The sequence below is a fragment of the Staurois parvus genome, unplaced genomic scaffold (assembly GCF_062004578.1).
Source record: "Staurois parvus isolate SC_StPar_1 unplaced genomic scaffold, SC_StPar_1.0 ptg000672l, whole genome shotgun sequence".
NCBI lineage: Eukaryota > Metazoa > Chordata > Amphibia > Anura > Ranidae > Staurois > Staurois parvus.
In genome coordinates, this window is record NW_028318468.1 from 4,135,470 (window position 1) to 4,158,521 (window position 23,052).

The 23,052-nt window shown below is 41.1% G+C and overlaps 1 protein-coding gene across 6 annotated transcripts in view; it reads right to left on the reverse strand.

The window, feature by feature from the left end:
* Positions 1–23,052, reverse strand: part of FAM184A (family with sequence similarity 184 member A) — a 327,003-nt gene that overhangs the window by 193,287 nt on the left and 110,664 nt on the right. For all 6 annotated transcript variants that reach the window (XM_089652182.1, XM_089652183.1, XM_089652184.1 and 3 more), the window contains one exon: positions 2,258–3,112. In XM_089652182.1, coding sequence (XP_089508308.1) covers positions 2,258–3,112 — 855 coding nt within the window. The remainder of the gene's footprint in view (positions 1–2,257; positions 3,113–23,052) is intronic.

Sequence of the window (23,052 nt, forward strand, 5' to 3'; positions counted from 1 at the left end):
ACTAAGGTGCTTATCAGGAAGATCAATAAAGACAGCTTGCACATATTGCCTCAAGTCCAGACTCCCACATACTAAGGGGGCGACTATGAAAGACCAAAGGTCAACAAAAGTAGGAGATGTAATTAAAGGAAGGCAAACCCCAAGTGCCTGCCTAGCCCCTAAATGGGAAGGGGGGGACATGACTGTTAGGAAAGATTCCACTAACCCAGAGGGTGCAGAATGCTTTAGCAAGGACCTAAGCTGGCTAGCTTGAGTGTGTGTGTCTATCGACGTATACAGCCTGGCTCAGGCGCATACCTGCAAGGATGACCCTACAGCACAAAACTTGCTGAGGGGGCACTCGTAAGAAGAAGGAGTGGACAGTGTAGGTGGGGGACTCCAGAAGAGGAGGTAAGGGACCGCTCTGTGCACTATCATTGCAGGTACGTGAAACCTCTTTTTTATTGTAAAGCAAAACAAAAGTTACCCTTAATATAAGGGGTATTTACAATTGCTGGCTTTAATAAGTTTAGTTAAAAAACTGTTCCCTTAAAGGTAAAAAAAACAGTGTTAGCAGGAGCCAGGCTTTAATTTGTTAGGCACTTATATAATGTTCATATAAAGCTACTAGTCCATCTAACACTACCCTCTCCAGAAAAAGAAACTAAAACCAGAAAACTAATGCAGCCATGACATCTCATTATCAGTAAGCTACATACAGTATATTACATTTTTGCTTTTGGGCTTCGATACACTTTATCATTAAACCATAAGTTAGGGTTCACTAACCTATGAAGCTCTAGGTCAGCCTTTCTCAACCTTTTTAACATGGAGGAACCCTTAAAATAACTTTTTGGCTTCAGGGAACCCCTGACAATAATTAATATGTTTACAGCTCACAGTACATTAGTGTGATGGTCAGTGAGAAGAATGCTGCTTCCATTATTGGTCATTGGGAAGAATCCCTCCTTACCGATAGCTAAAAAAGATCTTTGGTGCCTGTGGCTACTTATCTGGGAAGCAGAAGTTGATTATTGCTCAAGCAACCTCTGGAGGAAACCTAAGGTTCCATGGTTGAGAAACCCTGCTCTACACACTATGGAGTTATTCATCCTCAACGCTTTACAAAGGAATGCTGAGATCTGACAATTTCACTCAATCTTGTCTGAATTTTGAGAAAGAATTGCTCAACAGTGGCTGCTTCTACAGGTGTCAGTGAGGGCTCCCTAATCGTACTCCTACCGGCATGTCAATCACTGGGTGATTGTCTGCGGAGCTGACAGGAAGGAGGTCTGCATGTAAACAACACAGATCTCTCCCCTGTCAGCATGAACAGGCTGCTTTGTCCCGCTCTGCACAGCAGAGCAATACAAAGCAGCTTGTCTACATAGTAAAACACACACAGCACACTATGTAAAACACAACACAGCACTCTGTTAACCCTTTGATCGCCCCACATATCAATCCCTTCCTGCCCAGTGTCATTAGGACAGTGACAGTGCTTTTTATTAACACTGATCCCTGTATTAGTGTCACTGTGGATGTGGCAGTTAGTCAGTTCCCCCCCAGTGTCAAAGTGCCTGCTGCAGTCCTGCAATGAGTCACTGATCACCACCATTACTAGTAAAAAAAAAAAAAAAATCCAGTATATACCCGCTATTTTAGGACACTATAACTTTCACGTAAGCCAATTAATTTATATGTATTGAGATTTTTGTTAGCAAAGACATGTTGCAGAATACATTTTGGCCTAAATTTATGAAGAAATTTTATTTTTAATTTTTATTACTGGATGTTTTATAGCAAAAAGTCAAAAATGTCTTTTTTTCAAAATTGTCTGTCTTTTTTGTTTATAGCGCAAAAAAAATAAAAATGCACAGGTGATCAAATACCACCAAAAGAAAGCTCTATTTGTGGGAAAAAAAAAGACATACATTTAATTTATGTACAACATTGCCTGGTCAGGAAGGGGGGTAAATCGCCTGGAGTGCAAGTGGTTAAAGACTAATTACTTCTTGTTAAGAATACGTATATATAGAAATGTCCACAGTCTAGCCACAGGTGACCTTTAATATTTACTTAAAGGGAAAAATTGAATGTACAATTTGGGCTTAGGGACATAGGAACTGGTCTGAAGACTAGTACAGGTGCTTGCGGGCACTTCAACACTGCTGTTACCTTACAACAATTTTAGAGCAGCTAAGGTTCAGTTTAAATAAATATACATTTAAACTACCAATACATTTGGAAGAGTAAATATTGTTTTTTTATTTCTTACCTGAACATTGCTTTCTGCTGAATTTAGAGAAGCTTGAAGTTTTTGGCACTTTTCTCTTAGGCTCACAGCTTCCTCCTGTACAACCTGAAATTCTGTTTTAAGGATACCAAGGTTCTTTTGCAAAATGGCTTCTTGATTCTGAAATTCCCTCTTCAGCTCTGCTTCTTTCTGTTTACAAGCATGTAGGCTCTCTGCTGTAAAGAGCTGAGATCTTTTCAGCGCCTCTAATTCATGTTCATAGAATGCCTGGGCTTTACTTAGCTTTGCTTCATAATCCTCAACTAATTTTTTCCGCTCTAGCCTTAGGTCTTCCAACTTTTTGTTGAGATCTTCCACTTGCAACCGATGCATCTCCTCTAGTGTTTCCTGTCCTTTATTTATAGTAGCATTTTGGTTGTGCTGAACTTTCATGAGCTCTTGCATTTCTATTCTATGACTAGCCCTTAGTTCCTCCAGGGCCGCACGCTTGTCTTTCTCAAACTGTACTTGAAGTTGCATGAAATTTCTTATCCTTTCTTCAAATCGCTTCCTAATCTCCTCCACCTCCCGTGACATAGTCACAACCCTCTGAACATGCTGGGCCTCTGCGCAAAGTTGCATATCTTCTACTCTGTGTTTGTAAACTTCAAATTCAGTAAGTGCTTGGTGCTTCATCTTTTTATGTTCTTCCAGCGACTCCTCCAGCGCTTGGATTTTCCTTTTCAATTCAGTTTCTTCTGATACTTTATTTTTATATTGTAATATTTTGTCCCGCGTTTCAGCAAGAATCTGTTGAATTTCTTCTTCATGAGCTTCTTTAATGGCTTGTACTCCTGATTCATGCTCATCATTCCTGGTGTTTAAGGCATATATGACCTGGAAATCAGTACAAATTAGTACACAATTATTCAAATGCGAAATTCAGTATATATAAATAAAAGCAGTTTACAGAGATAATAATAATAATTTAAAAAGGATGAGGTATACAGGGCTTTACATGAGTATTCATCTCCCTTGGACTTTTCCAAATGTTATCGTGATATACTCTGGAATTAATAACTAAATGGGCTTTTTACCACTGAAATCACCACTGAAATGTTACTTCAAATCATACTTAACCAATTCAAGACCGGGCTGTTTCACTCCCTTCCTGCCCAAGCCATTTTTCAGTTTTCAGTATTCTCACACTTCGAATGACAATTACTCAGTCATGCAACACTGTACCCAAATGATTTTATATGATTTTTTAGTGAGATAGATCTTTCTTTAGCTGTTATTTAATCACCACTGGGTTTTTCACTTTTTATAAAGGAAAAAAAGACTGAAATTAAAAAAAAAAATCTTAGTTTCAGTTATAAAAGTTTGCAAATAAATAATCTTTCTTCAAAAATTTAGGCCAACATGTATTCTGCTACATTTCTTCCCGGGAAAAAAAAAACGAATCATTGAATATTGTTTAGTCTGTGTGAAAGTTGTAGAGTCTGCAAACTAGAGTTTTTAAACTATATATTTGAAAATTGATCCGTCCTGATGTACTGACTGCCTATCCAATTTCTGGAGGCCTTAAAATGCTAGAACAGAAAACTTTCTTTCTTGTAGCTGGTGGGAAAGTGACAGCTGAATTTCTGAGCTATAGTGAAGAAAACAAAAAATTAAAAAAAAAAAAAAAAGTTGTGGGGGTCCCCCCAAAATCCATACCAGACCCTTATCCGAGCATGCAGCCCGGCAGGTCATGAAAAGTGGGGTGAGCGAGCGTGAGTGCCCCCCCTCCCCTGAACCATGCCAGGCCACATGCCCCCAACCTGGGGGGTGCTTTGGTGCATGTTGATGGGGACAAGGGCCTCTTCCCCACAACCCTGGCCGGTGCTTCTGGGGGTCTGCGGGCAGGGGGCGCTTAGCAGAATCTGGAAGCCCCCTTTAACAAGGGGGCCCCCAGATCCCCCCCCATGTGAATGAGTATGGGGTACAAGGTATCCCTACTCATTCACAAAAAAACAAAAAGTGTAGTGTGAAAAAAGACAGGACACAGTCTTTGACAAGTCCTTTATTAAAAGAAAAAAAAGAATGTCCCCCGCAGTAGATCCAAGATCATTCACGATACCCGCCATCACCACCGCTGCCGACCCAAAAAAAATTTAAAAAAAAAAAAAAAAGGCTCCTTTCCCGAAGATGGCTTCCAGCCGTCTGCCTCTGAGGTGGCTTGACAGTTGTTAAATATGTAAGGGGCAAACGACCCCGCCCCATGTGACCCCGCCCCACCCCATGCGTGATGTCTCCGGGTGGCCCCCGCCCCTTACATATTTAAGAACTGTCAAACCACCGGAGCAGTTCCCCTCAAAATCCATACCAGACCCGAAGGGCTTGGTATGGATGGGAGGGGGGACCCCACGTCGTTTTTTAAATTATTTTTTTAATTGCCAGCAATTCTTTTACATTCAGCTGTCAGTGGGGAACCCCGCTGGCAGCTGAAACATTAACAAATGGTTGTCACCGCTAAAATACCTCATGACCTGATAAAATAACTCATGCGGTATTTTAGTAGTGTTTACTGTTTTCTGACCTTCGGAACAGATTAATTCAATACATTCCTATGGGAAACAGCGTTTCGGTTTACAAATTTTTCGCTATACAAAAAGTCCTGCAGAACTAATTAAATTTGTAAACCGAGGTATTACTGTATTTCTAACACACAGCTTAGGCATACTTACAATTACATACTAAAACACATTCTGCTACTTTTCATGAGTATGAGTATACCACATGTGTTAGACTTTTATCACAGCCTAGACGTTTAGTGGGACCCAAACTCCAAGCAGCACCTTTCAAGGAGTATATTCTTCAGGGAATTCTTGATTCCCTGAAGTGCCACGACAAGAGACACACCGACAAAATGATTACATTTTGGAAAGCATACACTCCAAGGTATTTTCTGAAAGGCACAGTGAATTTTCTGAAAACTTCATTTTTTTGCAACAAGTTGGTGAAAAATGTGGAAAGAAAATGCACATATAGGGGTGTAAAATCCAAGGGACACCTACTAGGGGCATAAATTATGCATCTAATTTCCTGACTACCTATCACTATGATTGTTAGGGCTTGTTCACACATGAGGTGTGGGGGGGTAAAACCATGTGGTTGAGCTGTTGTTTTGTTGCCCATCAACTACTACCCCCTTTAGCTGCAGAGGCAGAGGCCAGGGGTATGCACATGTTGCATTGCAATGCTTTCCTTCACAGCCACGACAGGAATGAAACCCCTGTCACTTTCCCTGTTGATCATGACCTATTCACGATGATACAACGCCTCCTGTCTGTCTAATGCTATTTGAAGAACTATTCAAATATGGGGCCGAGTCCCTCTGTCTGTGTCTATAAACACAGGCAGCAGGGCCTGGAAGCAAGCCCGCATGAGTGTCCCCATAGAAAGTGGCTTTCTATAGGGGAATTCACCAGGGAGGAGGAGCCAGGAGCCCAAAGTGGTACCTGAGAAGAGGAGGTTTGGGGCTGTTCTGTGCAATTCCACAATATAAATCTGTTTTTTTTTTATTTTTTTTAATTTTTGTCTTTACAGTCACTTTAATTTTGATTATAAAAGTCTGTTTAATTGTACCTCTACTGTAGATACATTTTTACATAGTTACATAGTTAGTCTGGCTGAAAAAAAGACAAAAGTCCATCCAGTTCAACCAAAAAAACAAACAAAAAAAAGTTATAATCCTATACACACCATTGATCCAAAGGAAGGCAAAATAAATCCAGCAAAGCATGATCGAATTTGCTCCAGAAGGGGAAAAAAATCCTTCCTGATCCCCCAAGAGGCAATCGAATATTCCCTGAATCAACTTTACCTATAAATGTTAGTATCCAGTTATATTGTGTGTCTAGGAAAGAATCTGGGCCTTTTTTAAAGCAATCCACAGAGCTGGCCAGAACCAACTCTTGAGGGAGTCAATTCCACATATTCACAGCTCTTACTGCACTTTCTCCAGTTCTCCAATGCTTTTTGTGAATTGGTGCCCAAAACTGAACTGCATATTCCAGATGCGGTATTACTAATGATTTGTACAGGGGTAATATGATATCTCTCTCTCTCTGGAGTCTATACCTCTTTTAATACAAGAGAGGATTTTGCTCGCTTTAGAAACCGCAGCTTATTAAGCTTGTGATCTACCAGAACTCCCAGATCCTTCTCCACCATTGAATGCCCCAGTTGTACCCCCCCCCCAGTATGTATGATGCATGCATATTCTTAGCCCCCAAGTGCATAACCTTACATATATCAACATTAAACTGCATTTTCCACATAGTTGCCCAATTAAACAGTGCATTGAGGTCGGCTTGTAAGTTGGATGTTATTCCACTGCACAGCTTGGCGTCATCTACGAAGACTGAAATGGGATTTTTAACAACTTGCCCTCCAGAGGATTTACCCCCCTTCCAGACAAGCCCATTTTTTTGCGTTATGGCACTGGGTTACTTTAACTGACAATTGCACAGTCATACAACGCTGCACCCAAATTAAATTTATGTACTTTTTTCCCCCACAAATAGAGCTTTCTTTTGGTGGTATTTGATCGCCTGTGTGTTTTTAATTTTTTGCGCTATAAAAAAAGACCGACAATTTTGAGAAAAAAACAATATTTTTGACTTTTTGCTATTAAACATGTCCAGAAAAAAAAATTTAAAAAGTCAAATTTCATCATAAATTTAGGCCAAAATGTATTCTGCTACATGTCTTTGCTAAAATAAAATCCCAATACGTGTAAATTAATTGGTTTACGTGAAAGTTATAGTGTTTACGAATGGCGGTATACAGTCAGGTCCATAAATATTGGGACATCAACACAATTCTAACATTTTTGGCTCTATACACCACCACAATGGATTTGAAATGAAACAAACAAGATGTGCTTTAACCGCAGACTGTCAGCTTTAATTTGAGGGTATTTACATCCAAATCAGGTGAACGATGTAGGAATTACAACAGTTTGCATATGTGCATCCCACTTTTTAAGGGACCAAAAGTAATGGGACAATGGGCTTCTCAGCTGTCCCATGGCCAGGTGTGTGTTATTCCTTCATTATCCCAATTACAACGAGCAGATAAAAGGTCCAGAGTTCATTTCAAGTGTGCTATTTGCATTTGGAATCTGTTGCTGTCAACTCTCGAGATAAGATCCAAAGAGCTGTCACCATCAGTGAAGCAAGCCATCATTAGGCTGAAAAAACAAAACAAATCCATCAGAGAGATAGCAAAAACATTAGGCGTGGCCAAAACAACTGTTTGGAACATTCTTAAAAAGAAGGAACGCACCGGTGAGCTCAGCAACACCAAAAGACCCGGAAGACCACGGAAAACAATTGTGGTGGATGACTGAAGAATTCTTTCCCTGGTGAAGAAAACAACCTTCACAACAGTTGGCCAGATCAAGAACACCCTCCAGGAGGTAGGTGTATGTGTGTCAAAGTCACCAATCAAGAGAAGACTTCACCAGAGTGAATACAGAGGGTTCACCACAAGATGGAAACCATTGGTGAGCCTCAAAAACAGGAAGGCCAGATTAGAGTTTGCCAAACGACATCTAAAAAAGCCTTCACAGTTCTGGAACAACATCCTATGGACAGATGAGACCAAGATCAACTTGTACCAGAGTGATGGGAAGAGAAGAGCATGGAGAAGGAAAGGAACTGCTCATGATCCTAAGCATACCACCTCATCAGTGAAGCATGGTGGTGGTAGTGTCATGGCGTGGGCATGTATGGCTGCCAATGGAACTGCTTCTCTTGTATTTATTGATGATGTGACTGCTGACAGAAGCAGCAGGATGAATTCTGAAGTGTTTCGGGAATATTATCTGCTCATATTCAGCCAAATGCTTCACAAATCATTAGACGCCGCTTCACAGTGCGGATGGACAATGACCCAAAGCATACTGGAAAAGCAACCAAAGAGTTCTTTAAGGGAAAGAAGTGGAATGTTCTGCAATGGCCAAGCCAATCACCTGACCTGAATCCGATTGAGCATGCATTTCACTTGCTGAAGACAAAACTGAAGGGAAAATGCCCCAAGAACAAGCAGGAACTGAAGACAGTTGCAGTAGAGGCCTGGCAGAGCATCACCAGGGATGAAACCCAGCGTCTGGGGATGTCTATGCATTCCAGACTTCAGGCTGTCATTGACTGCAAAGGATTTGCAACCAAGTATTAAAAAGTGATGTTTGATTTATGATTATTATTCTGTCCCATTACTTTTGGTCCCTTAATAAGTGGGAGGCACATATGCAAACTGTTGTAATTCCTACACCGTTCACCTGATTTGGATGTAAATACCCTCAAATTAAAGCTGACAGTCTGCAGTTAAAGCACATCTTGTTCGTTTTATTTCAAATCCATTGTGGTGGTGTATAGAGTAAAAAATGTTAGAATTGTGTTGATGTCCCAATATTTATGGACCTGACTGTATATACTTGGATTTTGTTTTCATTTTTACTAGTAATGGTGGCCTTCAGCGACTTATAGCGGGACTGTTCGACTGCGGCACGCATTCTGACTCTTGGGGGAACTGACTTGGTGTCACTGACATCCCCAGTGACACCAATACAGTGATCAGTGCTAATAAAATGCACTGACACTGTACTATTAGCACTGGGCAGGAAGGGGTTAACATGTGGGGAGATCAAAGAGTTGACTGTGTGCTGTTTTACTGTGTGCTGTGTGTGTGCTTTCAACTATAAGCACACTGCTTTGCATGGTTCTGCTATGCAGAGCCATGCAAAACAGTGTGCAGGAACTGACAGGGGAGAGAACTGTATTGTTTATATACAGTTCTCTCCCTCCGTAGGTAATGATCCTCGATCACCGGATGCTGGCGACTAATCACCCTATATCATTTGTAAATATATTAAAAAGTAAGGGTCCCAACACTGAACCTTGGGGTACACCACTAACCACCCTAGACCATTTAGAATATGAATAATTAACCACTACTCTCTGAATACTGAATTCAGCCAGTTTTTTAACCATTTACATACAGATTTTTCCAAGTCTGTAGACTTTACCTTACACATTAGCCATGTGTGGGGAACTGTGTCAAATGCTTTTGCAAAATCCAAGTATACCACGTCCACCGCCACCCCTCTGTCCAAGGTTTTACTCACCTCCTCATAAAAAGAAATCAGATTTGTTTGGCAACTTCTGTCTTTCATGAATCCATGCTGTCTGTTGCTTGAAATATTTTTTTTCCAGCAAGAACTCATCTATGTGGTCTTTTATTAAACTCTCCTGTATCTTCACAACTATAGAAATTAAACTAACAGGTCTATAATTACTTGGTAAAGATTTTGATCCCTTTTTAAATATTGGCACCACATTGGCCTTACACCAATCCAGTGGTACTATGCCAGTCATTAAAGAGTCCCTAAAAATTAGAAACAATGGCTGTGAAATAACAGAGCTTAATTCGTTATGGACCCGTGGGTGTATGCCATCCAGTCCTGGTGCTTTATTCACCTTTATTCTATCTAAATATTTATGGATCATATTAATTGTCAGCCAATGTGGATCTTCTGGGTCTGTGTTAATACCATGCCCATTATGGACAAGACCTCCCCCATGCTCCTTTGTATACACAGAGCTGAAGAATGTATTTAATACATCTGCCTTCTCTTTGTCCCAGTCACCCACTCTAGATTATTTTGTAAAGGGCCTACATGCTCGGACTGGACCTTTTTACTATTAATATGAAGAATTATTGAAGTTTTTGAAATTTGAAGAATTTTTTGGGGCTTGTCCTGCTATCTTTTTGCAATCTGTCATTTGTTTTTTTTTTTAGACCTTGATTTCCTTTTGACATATTCTACTATTTTCTTTGTAATGTTTAAATGATAGCATTCCTTTATTTATAAATTTAATAAAGGCTCTTTTTTATAATTTATAGCTTTTTTAACTTTGGCCGTAAGCCACATAGGTTTGATTTTTAGCCTTTTAAACTTGTTGCCCATAGGAATATATTTTGCATAGTGTTCACATACAGTCTTTTTGAAGAACTCCCATTTCTGTGTTGTGTTCATTGATGCCAATTTTCCCTCCCAGTCTAAGTCTTGGCCCTCCTGGCTGTTAGGGATAGCAGTGACATCCAGGGCTGCCACCCCTGAGCTTACCACCCCCACGTCTTCACCCAACTTGGCAAATCTGTTTGGGTGTTCAAACCCAGGGCTGGTCTTCCTTTTCTGTGAGCCCTTACCACTCCCTCTCATTACAGTAACCCATCTTCCTACCTGATAATCCTGTCTAGCTCCTCCACCCTCCACATCAATCCCATTAGGTACCTGCTCAGAGAGCAGAAGACCCCTTTCAAGGTTGTTGGTTCTGCCCAGTGTTACAGCTTGCTCCTCCAGATCTCTAACACGAGCTTCCAGAAGGGCAACCCGCTCACATCTGTTGCAGCGGTACCCATCCTGGAGCTGTTGCTCCATTGTTGCTTGCATGCAGCACACTGTGCACAGTACAAAACCTTCAACCCTGCTAGCACACATTATCCCAGTTACAACATTAACAGGAAATATCAGTTGTCACTTACAGGTTAGTAGACTCCTGTTATAATCTCCTGTTTTCAACTCCGGTTTTTTAACTCCACTCAATCAAATGTCTACTTAGTCAAAAGTCCAGCAAGCATTTAGTTGCACATTTGTATTTTTTGAACTCTGCTTTTTTAACTCAAGCAATTGTACAAGAGCATAAAGTACATAACGGTTCATAATAAGTGTGATCATATAAATTCTCCTGCATGCAAATATTGAACACTGAATAAAAAGTGTGTAGAACAATGACAGACTCTTGTGATTACAAACATAAATTGTAATCTGTTCCTTCTCTAATGTTATCCCTGAAGAAGAGGTAGCTGCAATCCTCAGAAATGCAATGGCTATGCTTTAAATCATACGCTAATAAAGTGATCATTGTTCTTTTGCCAACTGGAGTTTCCAAGAGTTACTATTCATGCATGGTGATCCTCACTCATCTCCCTCCACAAATGTCACATTGTTTAACCACTTGCCTACTGGGCACTTATACCCCCTTCCTGCCCAGGTCAATTTTCAGCTTTCAGTGCTGTCGCACTTTGAATGACAATTGCGCGGTCATGCAACACTGTACTCGTATGAAAGTTTTATCATTTTTTTGAGACAGATAGAGCTTTCTTTTGGTGATATTTAATCACCTCTGGGTTTTTTATTTTTTTCTAAACAAACCAAAAACAACAGAAAATTTTTGTTATAAAATTTTGTAAATAAATTATTTTTTTCCTTCACTGATGTGCACTAATGAGGCTGCAGTGATGGGCACTGATAGGCTGTACTGATGGGCACTGATAGGTGGCACTGATGAGGAGGCACTGGTAGGTGGCACTGATGGGCATTGACAGGCATCACTGATGGGCACTGAAAGACAGCACTCACATATGGCACTGATAGGTGGTACTGGGAGGTGGCACTGACTGGCACTGAAAGGTGGCACTGACTGGCACTGTTAGGTGGCACTGACTGGCACTGTTAGGTGGCACTGATATGCAGCACTGACGGACACTGATAGGTGGCACTGATGCACACTGATAGGCGGCACTGATTGGCAGCACTGATATGTGGCGCTGACTGGCACTGATAGGTGCCACTGAAAGGCAGCTCAGATGGACACTGATATGTGGCATTGATGTGCACTGGTAGGCACTGATATGTGGCATTGATGTGGCACTGATGGGCACTGACTGCTGGCACTGATGAGCACTGACAGCTGGCATTGATGGACAATGACAGGTGGCACTGCTGGTGCTACACTGATCATCAGGGCACACTGATCATCAGTGCCCTGATGATCAGTGTACATGTCCCCTCTGAGGAATGCCGATTACCGGCTCTCCTCTGTTCTCGAGCTGTCAGCGATACAGCTTGTGAAGAGAGAAATGCCGATAACCAGTACTTCCTTATTTACATGCGATCAGCTGTGATTGGACACAGCTGATTACATGACCGAGCCGAAGTCTTCGGCTCTTTCCGTTGATCGGTGATCTGCTGTGTCCAAGAGACACAGCGTACCACCGATTGCCACGCTGCGTGCTCCCGGAGCCGTACACGCAGTTAGAGTGGAAGGACGTCATATGACGTCCTCCCAGAACGAGAGAACCATCTTGCGCCCGTCATTTCCTTATATGGGGGGCGGGAGGCGGTTATACATAGCAGAAAAAAGGTGTCTATATTTGTTCTTCAGGCTCCAACGGTATGTAGGAACATAGCCACCCTCTCTTGCTTGCTTCTGAGATGGAACTAGGAACTTCGAGCTATGTGTGTACAAAGACGTGCATATGACCACATATGATGTGCACTGCTTGTTCCAAACAAACATGAGAGGAAAAAGAGTTTCAGGAGCTCACAGAGGAGATTACAAAGAGACAGAAAAACACAGTAACAATGTATTTTATGAAACATAGATTACAGGCCCATTAGATAGTGGATTTTGTAGAATAAGATTATAGTTTAATGTCACTCTAAAGCCGTTCTAATTCAAATGTTTTTTTCCTAAAATGAATGTCATATATTCCTGCTCTGGGCAATGCTTGCACAAAGTGGCTCCAAAACCCCTCTTCTGGGGTCTAACACCACTGCTCTTGGCTCCTCTTCTCTGAGTGCTACCATAGCAAGCTGCTTGCTATAAGGGCACTCGTATGGGTTCAATCCTGAGCTGGGCTAATAGGCCAATGATTCCCGCTGCTATCAGCAAGGCCTGTGAGACCAGGAAGGGAAGAGAAGAGCTGCTGCAGATGGGCACAGCACTGGATCAAGAATGGACTCAGGTAAGTGTTTGGGGGGGTGCTGAGGGAGCTACTATTGAACAATTTATTTTACCTTAATGTAGAGAATGTATTAAGGTTAAAAAAAAAACTTTAGCTTTTAGAACCACTTTAAGGTTATGGTAGTTTACATTTTGTATTTTTCTAATCTACATACATTGCCATTTTGCACAACCTTGATTTTACTTTTTTAATCAAAGTCCTGAATGCTGCATACAGGATTTTACTGGAACCTGCAATCTTGAAGAATCAGCTGAGCAGCAGAAATGACTGATAAGCACTGGCAGGGAGAGAGATTACATTTGCCATATAGCTGTGTACAAAATGAAAAACCTGCTGTTAATAAATAGACTGGCAGAATAATTCATCAAGAGATGCACAAGCACTCTGGAACACATGCCTGATTATATACTTGACGGTATCTGTCTGTGACTCAGATATCCAGCTGCAGATTATTATTTCCGTTAATCTATGTAATATAAAATTACCCAAGGAACACCTACAGACATGCAAGTAAAAGGGAGAATTTTAAATCTAAAACAGCTCTATTTTTCTATGCCATGTCTGTATCGAAAATTAAAATTGTATAGTAATTAGCTCTCTTAAATGCATTTGAATACCTACTAAAGAATCATTTATCTAGTTAATATATAATTATGAATGCCTAATTATCAAACCTGGGAAGGCAGACGCTCAAAACATGGAACACTGTGCACTGTACAGAATAGGTTTTGTGTTCATTTCTATGTTTGCTGCCTATGTTTGCTATGCTTTGCTGTTTAATTTATAAATCCTTGCTGAATCAAGGGGAGAAATATAAAATCACTGTGCATAAATTATTATACTGAAGAAAAGTCCTATTTAGAATCAGACTCTTCCTCCAATAAACCTATTCCAACAAACATAGACCTCTGGGTCGAATGTAGCCTTCTGTGCTCCAGCCCATTTTGCAGGTCTGAGGCACAGAAAACCTGAATACTGAGCAGCCTCTGGGGGCTTCTGTGCGTACGCAAGGCTGCCATTTTGCCTTGCGCTCCAAACCCCAGGGGCAAATGATTAGTTTTGTTGCATAGCCGAACAATGCTAAACAAGAGCAATGAGAAACAATGTGCAATGGGTTTACTACAAGCTTGAGCCTAGGTTCAAACTAGTGCTGCTGCATAATAATGCCTTTTTCAATGCATTTTTACAAGCGCGTTGATGCATTTTCATGCTTCATGCTTTTTCTTTGTAGGAGGAAGAGGACTGGATTTTATACACAAAACTCTACCAAAAATGCACTAAAAATGAATACATGTATTTTACATCTGCTTTCCATTCGCTCCCATTGAAGTCTATGGGGCAAAAAAACGTGCTGCACCAAAAGAAGCATCTGCACTTTAAAAAAAAAAATGTACTGCACTGCACTGCATTGATGTGAACAGGCACCATAGAGAATAATGTGTAAACGAGGGCTGAGTCATCCCTCCTTTGGTTGCTCTAAAGTACCACTAAAAGGATGAAACCTGACCTGATCTTAATTATGCATTTCAGCAGAGACTGCTGAAGAAGAGGCAGTCTAAGCTGAGAGAAATTGTGTTACTAATTTGCTTGATAAATATCTCCCCACTGTGTGCTCATTTGTTGCAACCGAGTTAGGAACCAGGGGTGGGTGATATGGACAAAGCAGCTTTAAGCAGTCTACTCAGCCTAGCCGAGCCCTTGGACCCTGTTATCAGCCACTACAGGTAGGAAGATGAGTATGGCAATGCCGTCCAGGCTTTCAGGGGATGTGTGGGTGTGGTACTGGGGAAATTATTAAAGCTTCAAGTTTGGAAAGTGCACCCAGTCTCTGTGTCTTGTGTTTATTATAATACACCTTCATTTACCCTAGGTTCACATTTGTGTGGGTGGTGCCGCTGCGGACAAAAATCCGTGCAGCCGCACCTCCCACACAGCGAATTGCGGACCTGCTGGCGGGTGCCATTAGTTCTAATGGCACGCCGCCCGCACTGGAAAACGGTAAAAGCTATATTTGCATTTTTTATTCATGTCATAGTTAGTCAGTTTTACAAAGAATGTATATCCACCTTAATCCTGCAGTTTGCCATTTCCAGAAGATAGCCTATGCAGTTGAAGGGCCCCTGTGCAAGTTAAAAAAACTGAAACTTTGTAAAAAGTTCATCATTCATTTTAGTGTTATACCTGCAGGCCATTTGCCTCACCTAACCCGTTATTCCCATGAAAACTGTTGGACGCTCACTCCCAGCTTAAGGCTCCATGTACATGAGCCTACCCTGACTGCCGGCCGCAGGAACATGCAAAATGCGGCGATTCTTCTGCGTTCAGGAGAGGGAGGTTTAACCTCACCTAAACGTGGCAGCTCCTAAACTCTGCTAAAAGCCTATGTGTACAAGGACACATAGGCTTTTATGGAGTTGAGTTTAGGAGCTTTGGCAAAAAAAATGCCAAAAGCTCCTAAACTCGAGTTTAGGAGCTGCTCGTGTACATGAAGCCTTACAGGAGCAAAAACCAACAGTCTCATGCTACAGCAACAAGGCAGGACGTAGGGATTGCCAACTAGGAGTTTTTCAGCCAGGCTTCTGGAGAGGCCCAAATGACCTACAGGTATGACATTAAATTAATGAACATTTTAAAAAGCTGCAGTCTATTTATCTCTACTATGAACTCTTGACAGCATAGGCGATTAAAGTCTTTAAGTAAAAATGTTACTACAGTTTTCTTCAGTCTGTCCCCCAGCACAATCCCCCTCAAGGTCAATCTGTCCTCCAGTACACTTCCCCCCAGGTCAGTCTGTCTCCCAGTAAAATCCTTCTTTCCTAGGTCAATCTGTCCCCTAGTATACTACCCCCCCCCCAGGTCAGTCTGTCTTCCAGTATAATTCTTCCCTCTTAGGTCAATCTGTCTCCAAGTATAATCCTCCCTTCCCAGTTCAGTCTGCCCCACAGTACAATCCCCCCAGGTCAGTCAGACTGACCTAGTGTAATTGTACTGGAGAACAGACTGACGCCAGTACAATCCCTGAATAGTTGATTTTTTTAGACCCCGCAATAGTTGTGCTAATGTTTATGAAATCTTACAAAATTCCTGTTAATTTCCTACTTCACATGGGCGTACTATAATGTTTACATGCATGGGGAAACAGGAATTCCATGCAATCCTGAGCAGGCAGTCCCATTCATGTCAATTAGGACACAGCAGCTACACAGACACTCTGACATCTGTGTGTGTGCGGGTGCACAGCCCGAACGCAGACAGTGCAAGTTCAGAGACATGAACTAGCACCCACAGAGTTGTCCATGCAGCTGTTGCTTCCCAATTGACATCAATGGGACTACCTGCATGGGGATGCACGAACACCTGTGCATCCCTGTGCAGTTAAACGCTGTATCATGCCCCATGTGAATGAAGCCTTGCCATGTTTTTTTTAAATTTTTTTATAATGCTGTTTTTAGTATTTTTTTTACAGATTTTTTTTTCGGTTGGGGGGAGCTTTGGTGAAACATCAGGGGTCTTAACAGATCCCTCATGTCTCTTTTTTGAGACTGAGAGAGGGTCTGAGCACAGAGAGTCCCCATTGCCTTTTTCTGCAGCCTCTGCTTTACTGCAAATGAATGAATAGAAGTCTCTGTACAGAGGCCCCTATCCATTTACATCACTGAATGATTCAGTGATGAATAAACATGCTGTATTAATTCAGGAAGTGCTCATTTAGGAAGAGGCTGGTAAATATATGTTTACCAGCCTCTCTTACCACTCTACATCCTGACACCAATCTCCATCCCCAGCAGCAGCTTGAGCTGGTAGGAGGGGGAGGAGTGGAAGCCGGCCAACAGCCCTGCAGGAGAGGGTGCTGGGGATTAGTGCTGTGGTGGTAGGGAAGGGGGGGGGGGCAGTACAGGACAGGGATCGGAGCTCCATGGGAAGGGAATGTATTAGGACAATTTGTTTCCCCCAAGGCCACCCTGCAGTAGCTGGAGCAGGGAGAGGGGAAGGAGGCATGCCACTCAGCAGCACTGCAGGGATGGGCCACTGGGGATTGGTGAGGGAGGGCAAAGTATGGGGGGGGGGGAAGGATGAAGCAGAAGGGGGATCTTTTTATAATGGCAAATCCCCCTGTGGCTCCCCTGAAGTTCCTGACGCCAGTGGGAGGGGAGAGGAGGTGAAGCTGGCTGGAAGGGAGAGGAGGAGAAGCCAGCAGCTGCAAGAAAGCCACAGGTGATCAGTGCTACGGGGTGGGGGCACATATGAACAGAGGGGAGCATTTTGGAGGATAGGTGATGTGGCAGCAGCTTCTTCATGTGTGCAGTGTGTCAGGACATTGCACACATTGCACCCATGGATGATACACCATTGTCTGATACTGTAATTGCATTTCTTTCAATAGTCTTCAACAGGAAAGGTAACCCAAGAGGGCTATTCTGACAATGGACAACAATTTGTTTAATATGATTTTGAATCCTTTCTGATAGAGAGCAATACTGAGCACAGAAAGTCTTCAGTTTATTAGCCTCAAGAAAATGGAGAGATTCAGAAATTCAAAAGAAAGTGGAACAAATTAACATGTAATCACACAAGCATCTCCAGCTGAACTATTATATGGCAGACAAGTGCACGCTAAAACATAGAGTAAATATTGCAAACATATAACTCCCACAAGTCCAATGCATCTGAAATCATCAGATAAAAATAAGGCATATACCAGTCAGAAACATGGTGCAAAAGAAGTACACTTTCAACATGGAAGTTCAGATAAGAAACCTGGCTTATTGAAACAGGGACAATACAAATTTCCAAATCTACTTAGTCAACAAAGACCTAATACCTATTAACCATCTGATGGAATGGCAGTTGTCTTGCTCTTGTTAGGCTTCATTTTTGAGACACTTCATTTGACAAAAGACATGTTCCTATTACAAATGATAACAACCAAACTATAGAGACCAGCAACCTGAACCAACTAGATATGTTCAGACAATCAGAAGGCCTCCTATGTGGGGCAATGATTATGTGATGTAACTAAGTACTGTTGTGATTTAACTCCCTACATTGTTGTTCAGAATTTTCAATACCGAGGAAAGACTCTGTAGATGTCAGATGCTATAATGTCTATAAAATAGCTGCAGTTCCTGTTCTAGTTATAATATACTCAGAAGCCTGCAAATGTATAATAGATGTCTGAACTTGTTAATACGGCACTCTATAACTAATCTACTAGTCTGTAGGACATACTATCTGACTTATATGAACATAACATGCATTATGGTATACCAGTATTGCAAAAAAACCAAGAATGATTTATCAGTTTTATTACTTGACTTGAGAGGTGGTATAAAAGACTAAAACACCTTGTTGTTCTTTTCAGTAGCTCTTAATTTATGGGAGTTCTGCCATGCAAAACAGTTTCAGTACAGATTTTATACATTAGGTCTCTTTATTTGTAAAGAACACCATGCTGCCATTTTCTTCAGTCTTAGGGAATTCAACTGTCTTTAGCATTATTAATATTTATTAATGCTCTTTACTGGTTATGAGGGCATAATTCAACTATGATTGGCTGGAGGAGCATGTGCTATAACCAGTACAGTGTTGCGCTAGGCAAACTAAGTTTGATATGGTCTCTGTGACCTTAATCCACAAAGAATATTTGTAAAATATTGGAGGCAAAAAAAAATCTTTATAAGAGAAACAAGTAATATGATTATCAGAGGCGGACTGACAACTCATGGGGCCCTCGGGCAATAGGGGATCATAGGGCCCTGTGTCCTTGCCCAAACTCAAAAAAGCCTATGAAAAATCATCTCATGGGGCCACCTACTGACCCTGGGCCCTTGGGCAGTGCCTGAGTTTCCAAATGGTCAGTATGCCCCTGATGATTATTATGTGCCAAGGAAAGGTTAAGTTAAAGCACATCTTTGCTCAGACTATGCAAAATAAGGTATTTACATATTCTCAACAAGCAGCAACCAAATGGCACCGTAATTCTCTAAGATCCTCAAAAAATAACATATACTCTGAAGTCAGGTGTTTTATGACAGTTCAGAAACACCTGTTGTGTGTTAACATTGGTGGGATGGTAGGCTGCCTAGAGTCTGCTCACCACAGCTAATGCAGGCCATAGACGTGGGGAAAATCAGCCATTTTTTTTTTTTAATCGTAAATCGGTCGTTCAGATGGCCGACATTGCCACTAATTAAAGAAAAAAGTCGGCGGGTTTTAGTCCCGTCTACGGCTGTCAATTAATATAATAGTGGTGTCCCTGCATAGAGACCCGCTATTATATTTGACAGAAGAAATAGATTATGCAGAAGAAGAAGAGAAACAACATTGTATCTATTTGTACTTGAATAGAAACCTCTGTATCCGAAATGCATACAAATAGATACAATGTTGCACCTTTTTTTCTTCTCCATCTTCTTCTGCAAAATCTATTTCATCTTCTCTTCTTTTCTTCTATTCTTCTTCTTGATATTCTATTTCTTCTTCTCCTGCAAAATCTATTTCTTCCTTTTCTTCATAGTCAATTTATTGTCAAATCGGCCAGAAGAACGGCCGATTTGACCATAAATTACTGCGAAAATCGGCTGATCTAACAAATCGTCCCAGGATATTCCAGCTTGGCCGATTTTCAAAATCTCTTAAAATTAAGAAAAACGGTCGACATTTTTCCCCACTAACGGTACGAATATCGGCTGATTTTTTTATCGGCCGATAATTCGGCAAGAAAATTGGAAATCTATGGCCTACATAAGTATATTGTGTTCACACTAGACTGCAAGGTAAAACGTGGGCAGCTGTCAGTGTGAACTCCAGCAGGGATTAGTGCAATCTGTCTTTCAGTGCATCGCACTGTTTACTTTTTCTTTTTTCCTTTTATTTGGCACTTTATTTATATCTCCACACAGCAGCACTATACGTAGTACTGCAGTCTGGTGACTTGTAGTGCCATGCAGGAAAATGCAGACCAGCTTTGTAGTGTGAACGGGACACATAAAAACAAATGTTATTTTCTAAGTGCTGTAGTATTTATCCAGTGCAGAAAAATGCTGGTCACCACACAGTGTGAATGAGATCTAAAAGAAACCATCCAAGATTTCAGTGCCTCTGTTGTGATCCTTGAAGATACATTATTCTTATAGCGACATGAGGTAAATGAGGGCATGTTTTAGAGTGCTTTTACTGTTTGTTTAGAATAAATATTTTAGTCTGCATAGTTTCGATCACAGGTTCACAAGTAATGATATAATATTATCTATTTTTATATGTGTCATGCATGATCCTGCAGTTATTTCTTATCTTTTTTTAAGATTTCAGGATTAATAAAAGTATTTGTTTATATGGTAAGATTCTGAATTTTCATTTCATTATGGCAGTATGTTAATATAAGGTTGGATGCACATAATCCCCTTAGGGACATACCGGCTGTTTATAAATGACATTAATTTAGCTGGGACTCTGTAACTTATAAACACAAAATAGTCCATAATTTCAGAGGGAAACAATCTTCACAGGTTTCCAATTTACTTATAAATACTAAAACTACTTGGTTGGACATATTTATCAGCTTTACTGTTGAATTCTTGAATGAGTTGTAGTTCAATCAGCTGCCTGCAGAAGTCACATAACTAGTTGAATTGGATCTGTGTGCAATCAAGATGTCACACAATCTGAAAATGTATATACCCATTTCTGGAAGGCTCCAAAGTTTGGTAGATAACACAATCTTCATGAAAACTGGACATTTTTTCCTCAATGAATGAAATCCAAGCGTTTTGGTGCAGACAGGAGGCACAATCACACAGACTTGCCCTGCTGATGGCAGCCTGTAAAACTCTGTGAGAGGCTGAAAGCTCCTGCGGCTGGATGCGGCTGGACAGTTTACTAAAGTTCAGAGCAGTATGCTCCTATAGACAATTGCTCAGAATGGAGACTACTTACATTTCAGGCATACATCTATGGGGTTATACTGCCCTACACATACTTCCCATCAGATGCACCTTCCAGCCCCAGCAGCTTTCTGTTGCGGTCTGTGACTAGGTCAGAGTTTTACATGCAAGCAAGGAAATGATCCTGAACACAAAGTCAAAAGTACAATTGCTTAGTTTTAATGAGAAGGTAAACTTTCAAACAAAGTACACTTATCCTTTTTTGTCCACCCACATCCCCTACAAGGCTATATACTTAGCTTGCAATTGTGCCCATGACTTCCAGTCCTTTCTTTTACAGCCTTTGCAGAAAGCCTTTAAAATCTGTGCTCTGGCTGCACCTTTTCTGTAGCTTCCCATATGTTTCCAAGGAACCATATCCCAAGCAATTCCAACACTGGGACGTAGGCACCCTTAGAAGTCTATGGAGGCCCACAGTGCAGGCATAGCCAGTGCCTTTTATGCAAAGCATCTAGACAAACACCCAAAGTTGTGGGTTGATTTTTGAGGTGAGGAGGCAAAGATGTGGTAGTTAATCTCAGCATGGGGGCTGGTAGGAGGGTTATCATAATTTGTTTGAAAATGCACTTTCATTGAAGTAAAAATCTGAAAATCCTACAATGCCAAATCCCAGGCTTTAATCCAGCTGAGCATGTTTGGTAAGACTTGAAAATAATCTTTCCCCAATGTTCCCCATGATTTGACAAAGTTTGCAAGATCCTGATATACAAAGCTGGTTGAGACTTACTTCAGATCACAAATGTAACCTCAGCCAAAGAGGGCTCTACAACTGCTGGCTTGGGGATTGGAGATGAATATTGTCTGCTTTTTTGTTTAAATTTTGTCACAATAAGTATTTTAGCATCTTCAAAAGAGGTGAAATACTTGAAGTATGTGAAACACTGTGGCAGATAAATCAAATCCGATATATGTCTTTCATCAGGTGTTTCAAGTGTTAGCTTCTAAGCTACAGTTCAGCTTTAAAATACAATAAATTGCTTTTAATAAATATATATATGTATTTTTTTTATATCTGCCTTAAAATTCATCTTTAATCTCTTTTGTTGCCTACATAGTATTAAATGCCAGCCGTCATACTGGTAAGCCTTTTCATCCACTCTCTTTCCTTCAACACTTAATAGAACAACTGTGTTTTATTTCATTCCTGAAAGCTATTTTCACAAATGTTACTGTTCTCACCTTCTAAATGCAATGACATTAGCACTGGGGCTTTCAGGCTTAATGACATTTTGTAAGTGGAGTATGTACAAAGGAATCAATAACAACCTGCTAAAATAGAGGGTCTCAACTAGTGAGCAGCTAAATAATCCATCATTGCCAGATAAGCTTTACAGAACCAAGAACTGCAACTTGGTTGTAGAAAATGCCTTAAAAAAAGCAAAATGTCCTTTTTTTTCAGCAGAAAAGTGATGAAAAATGCTGTGAAAATCCTTTGACATTACTCTCATTGCAGAACTTTGCTTTTCTGTAGCAGGCTTAAAGGAGAAATAGGGTCAACGCTTTTTTGGCCCTACTTCTCCTGGGGATCACAGGAGTGCACTTCTGCACTTTCTGCACTCCTGTGACCTGTTTCAGTGGACAGCGGGCTAAAGCCTGCTGTCAGCTGATGGCACAGAACCAATCCAGGCTCTGAAGAGATCTTTAAAGTAGGGATACACCCAGATGCCTGAGCTAGTGCTGAGAGCCTGAGCCAGCCGCTCCCACCCCACCTAGGTGAGTATGAATGTTTGCTTTTTTAGGTTGTGGACATGTGTATGGGCAGCATATATGGCACACTGGGGTTAAATACAAAATGTTTTTCAGATTGTAACCGCCATCTCTAGGCATTTTATGGTTCCTACAAACAACCTGTTAGATTGGAGATGGAGAATGAAGTGGCAGATTTAGCGGGTTCACTCAACACAAGTTCTGACTAATCGGTTCATTCAGCTTTCCAAATCACTCCTAGAAAAACAGAATAAGCAATAGAGCACCAAACCAGAATATCCACACTCCAAAGGGCTGAAGGCTCCCTGCCCTCTGGGTGACCAC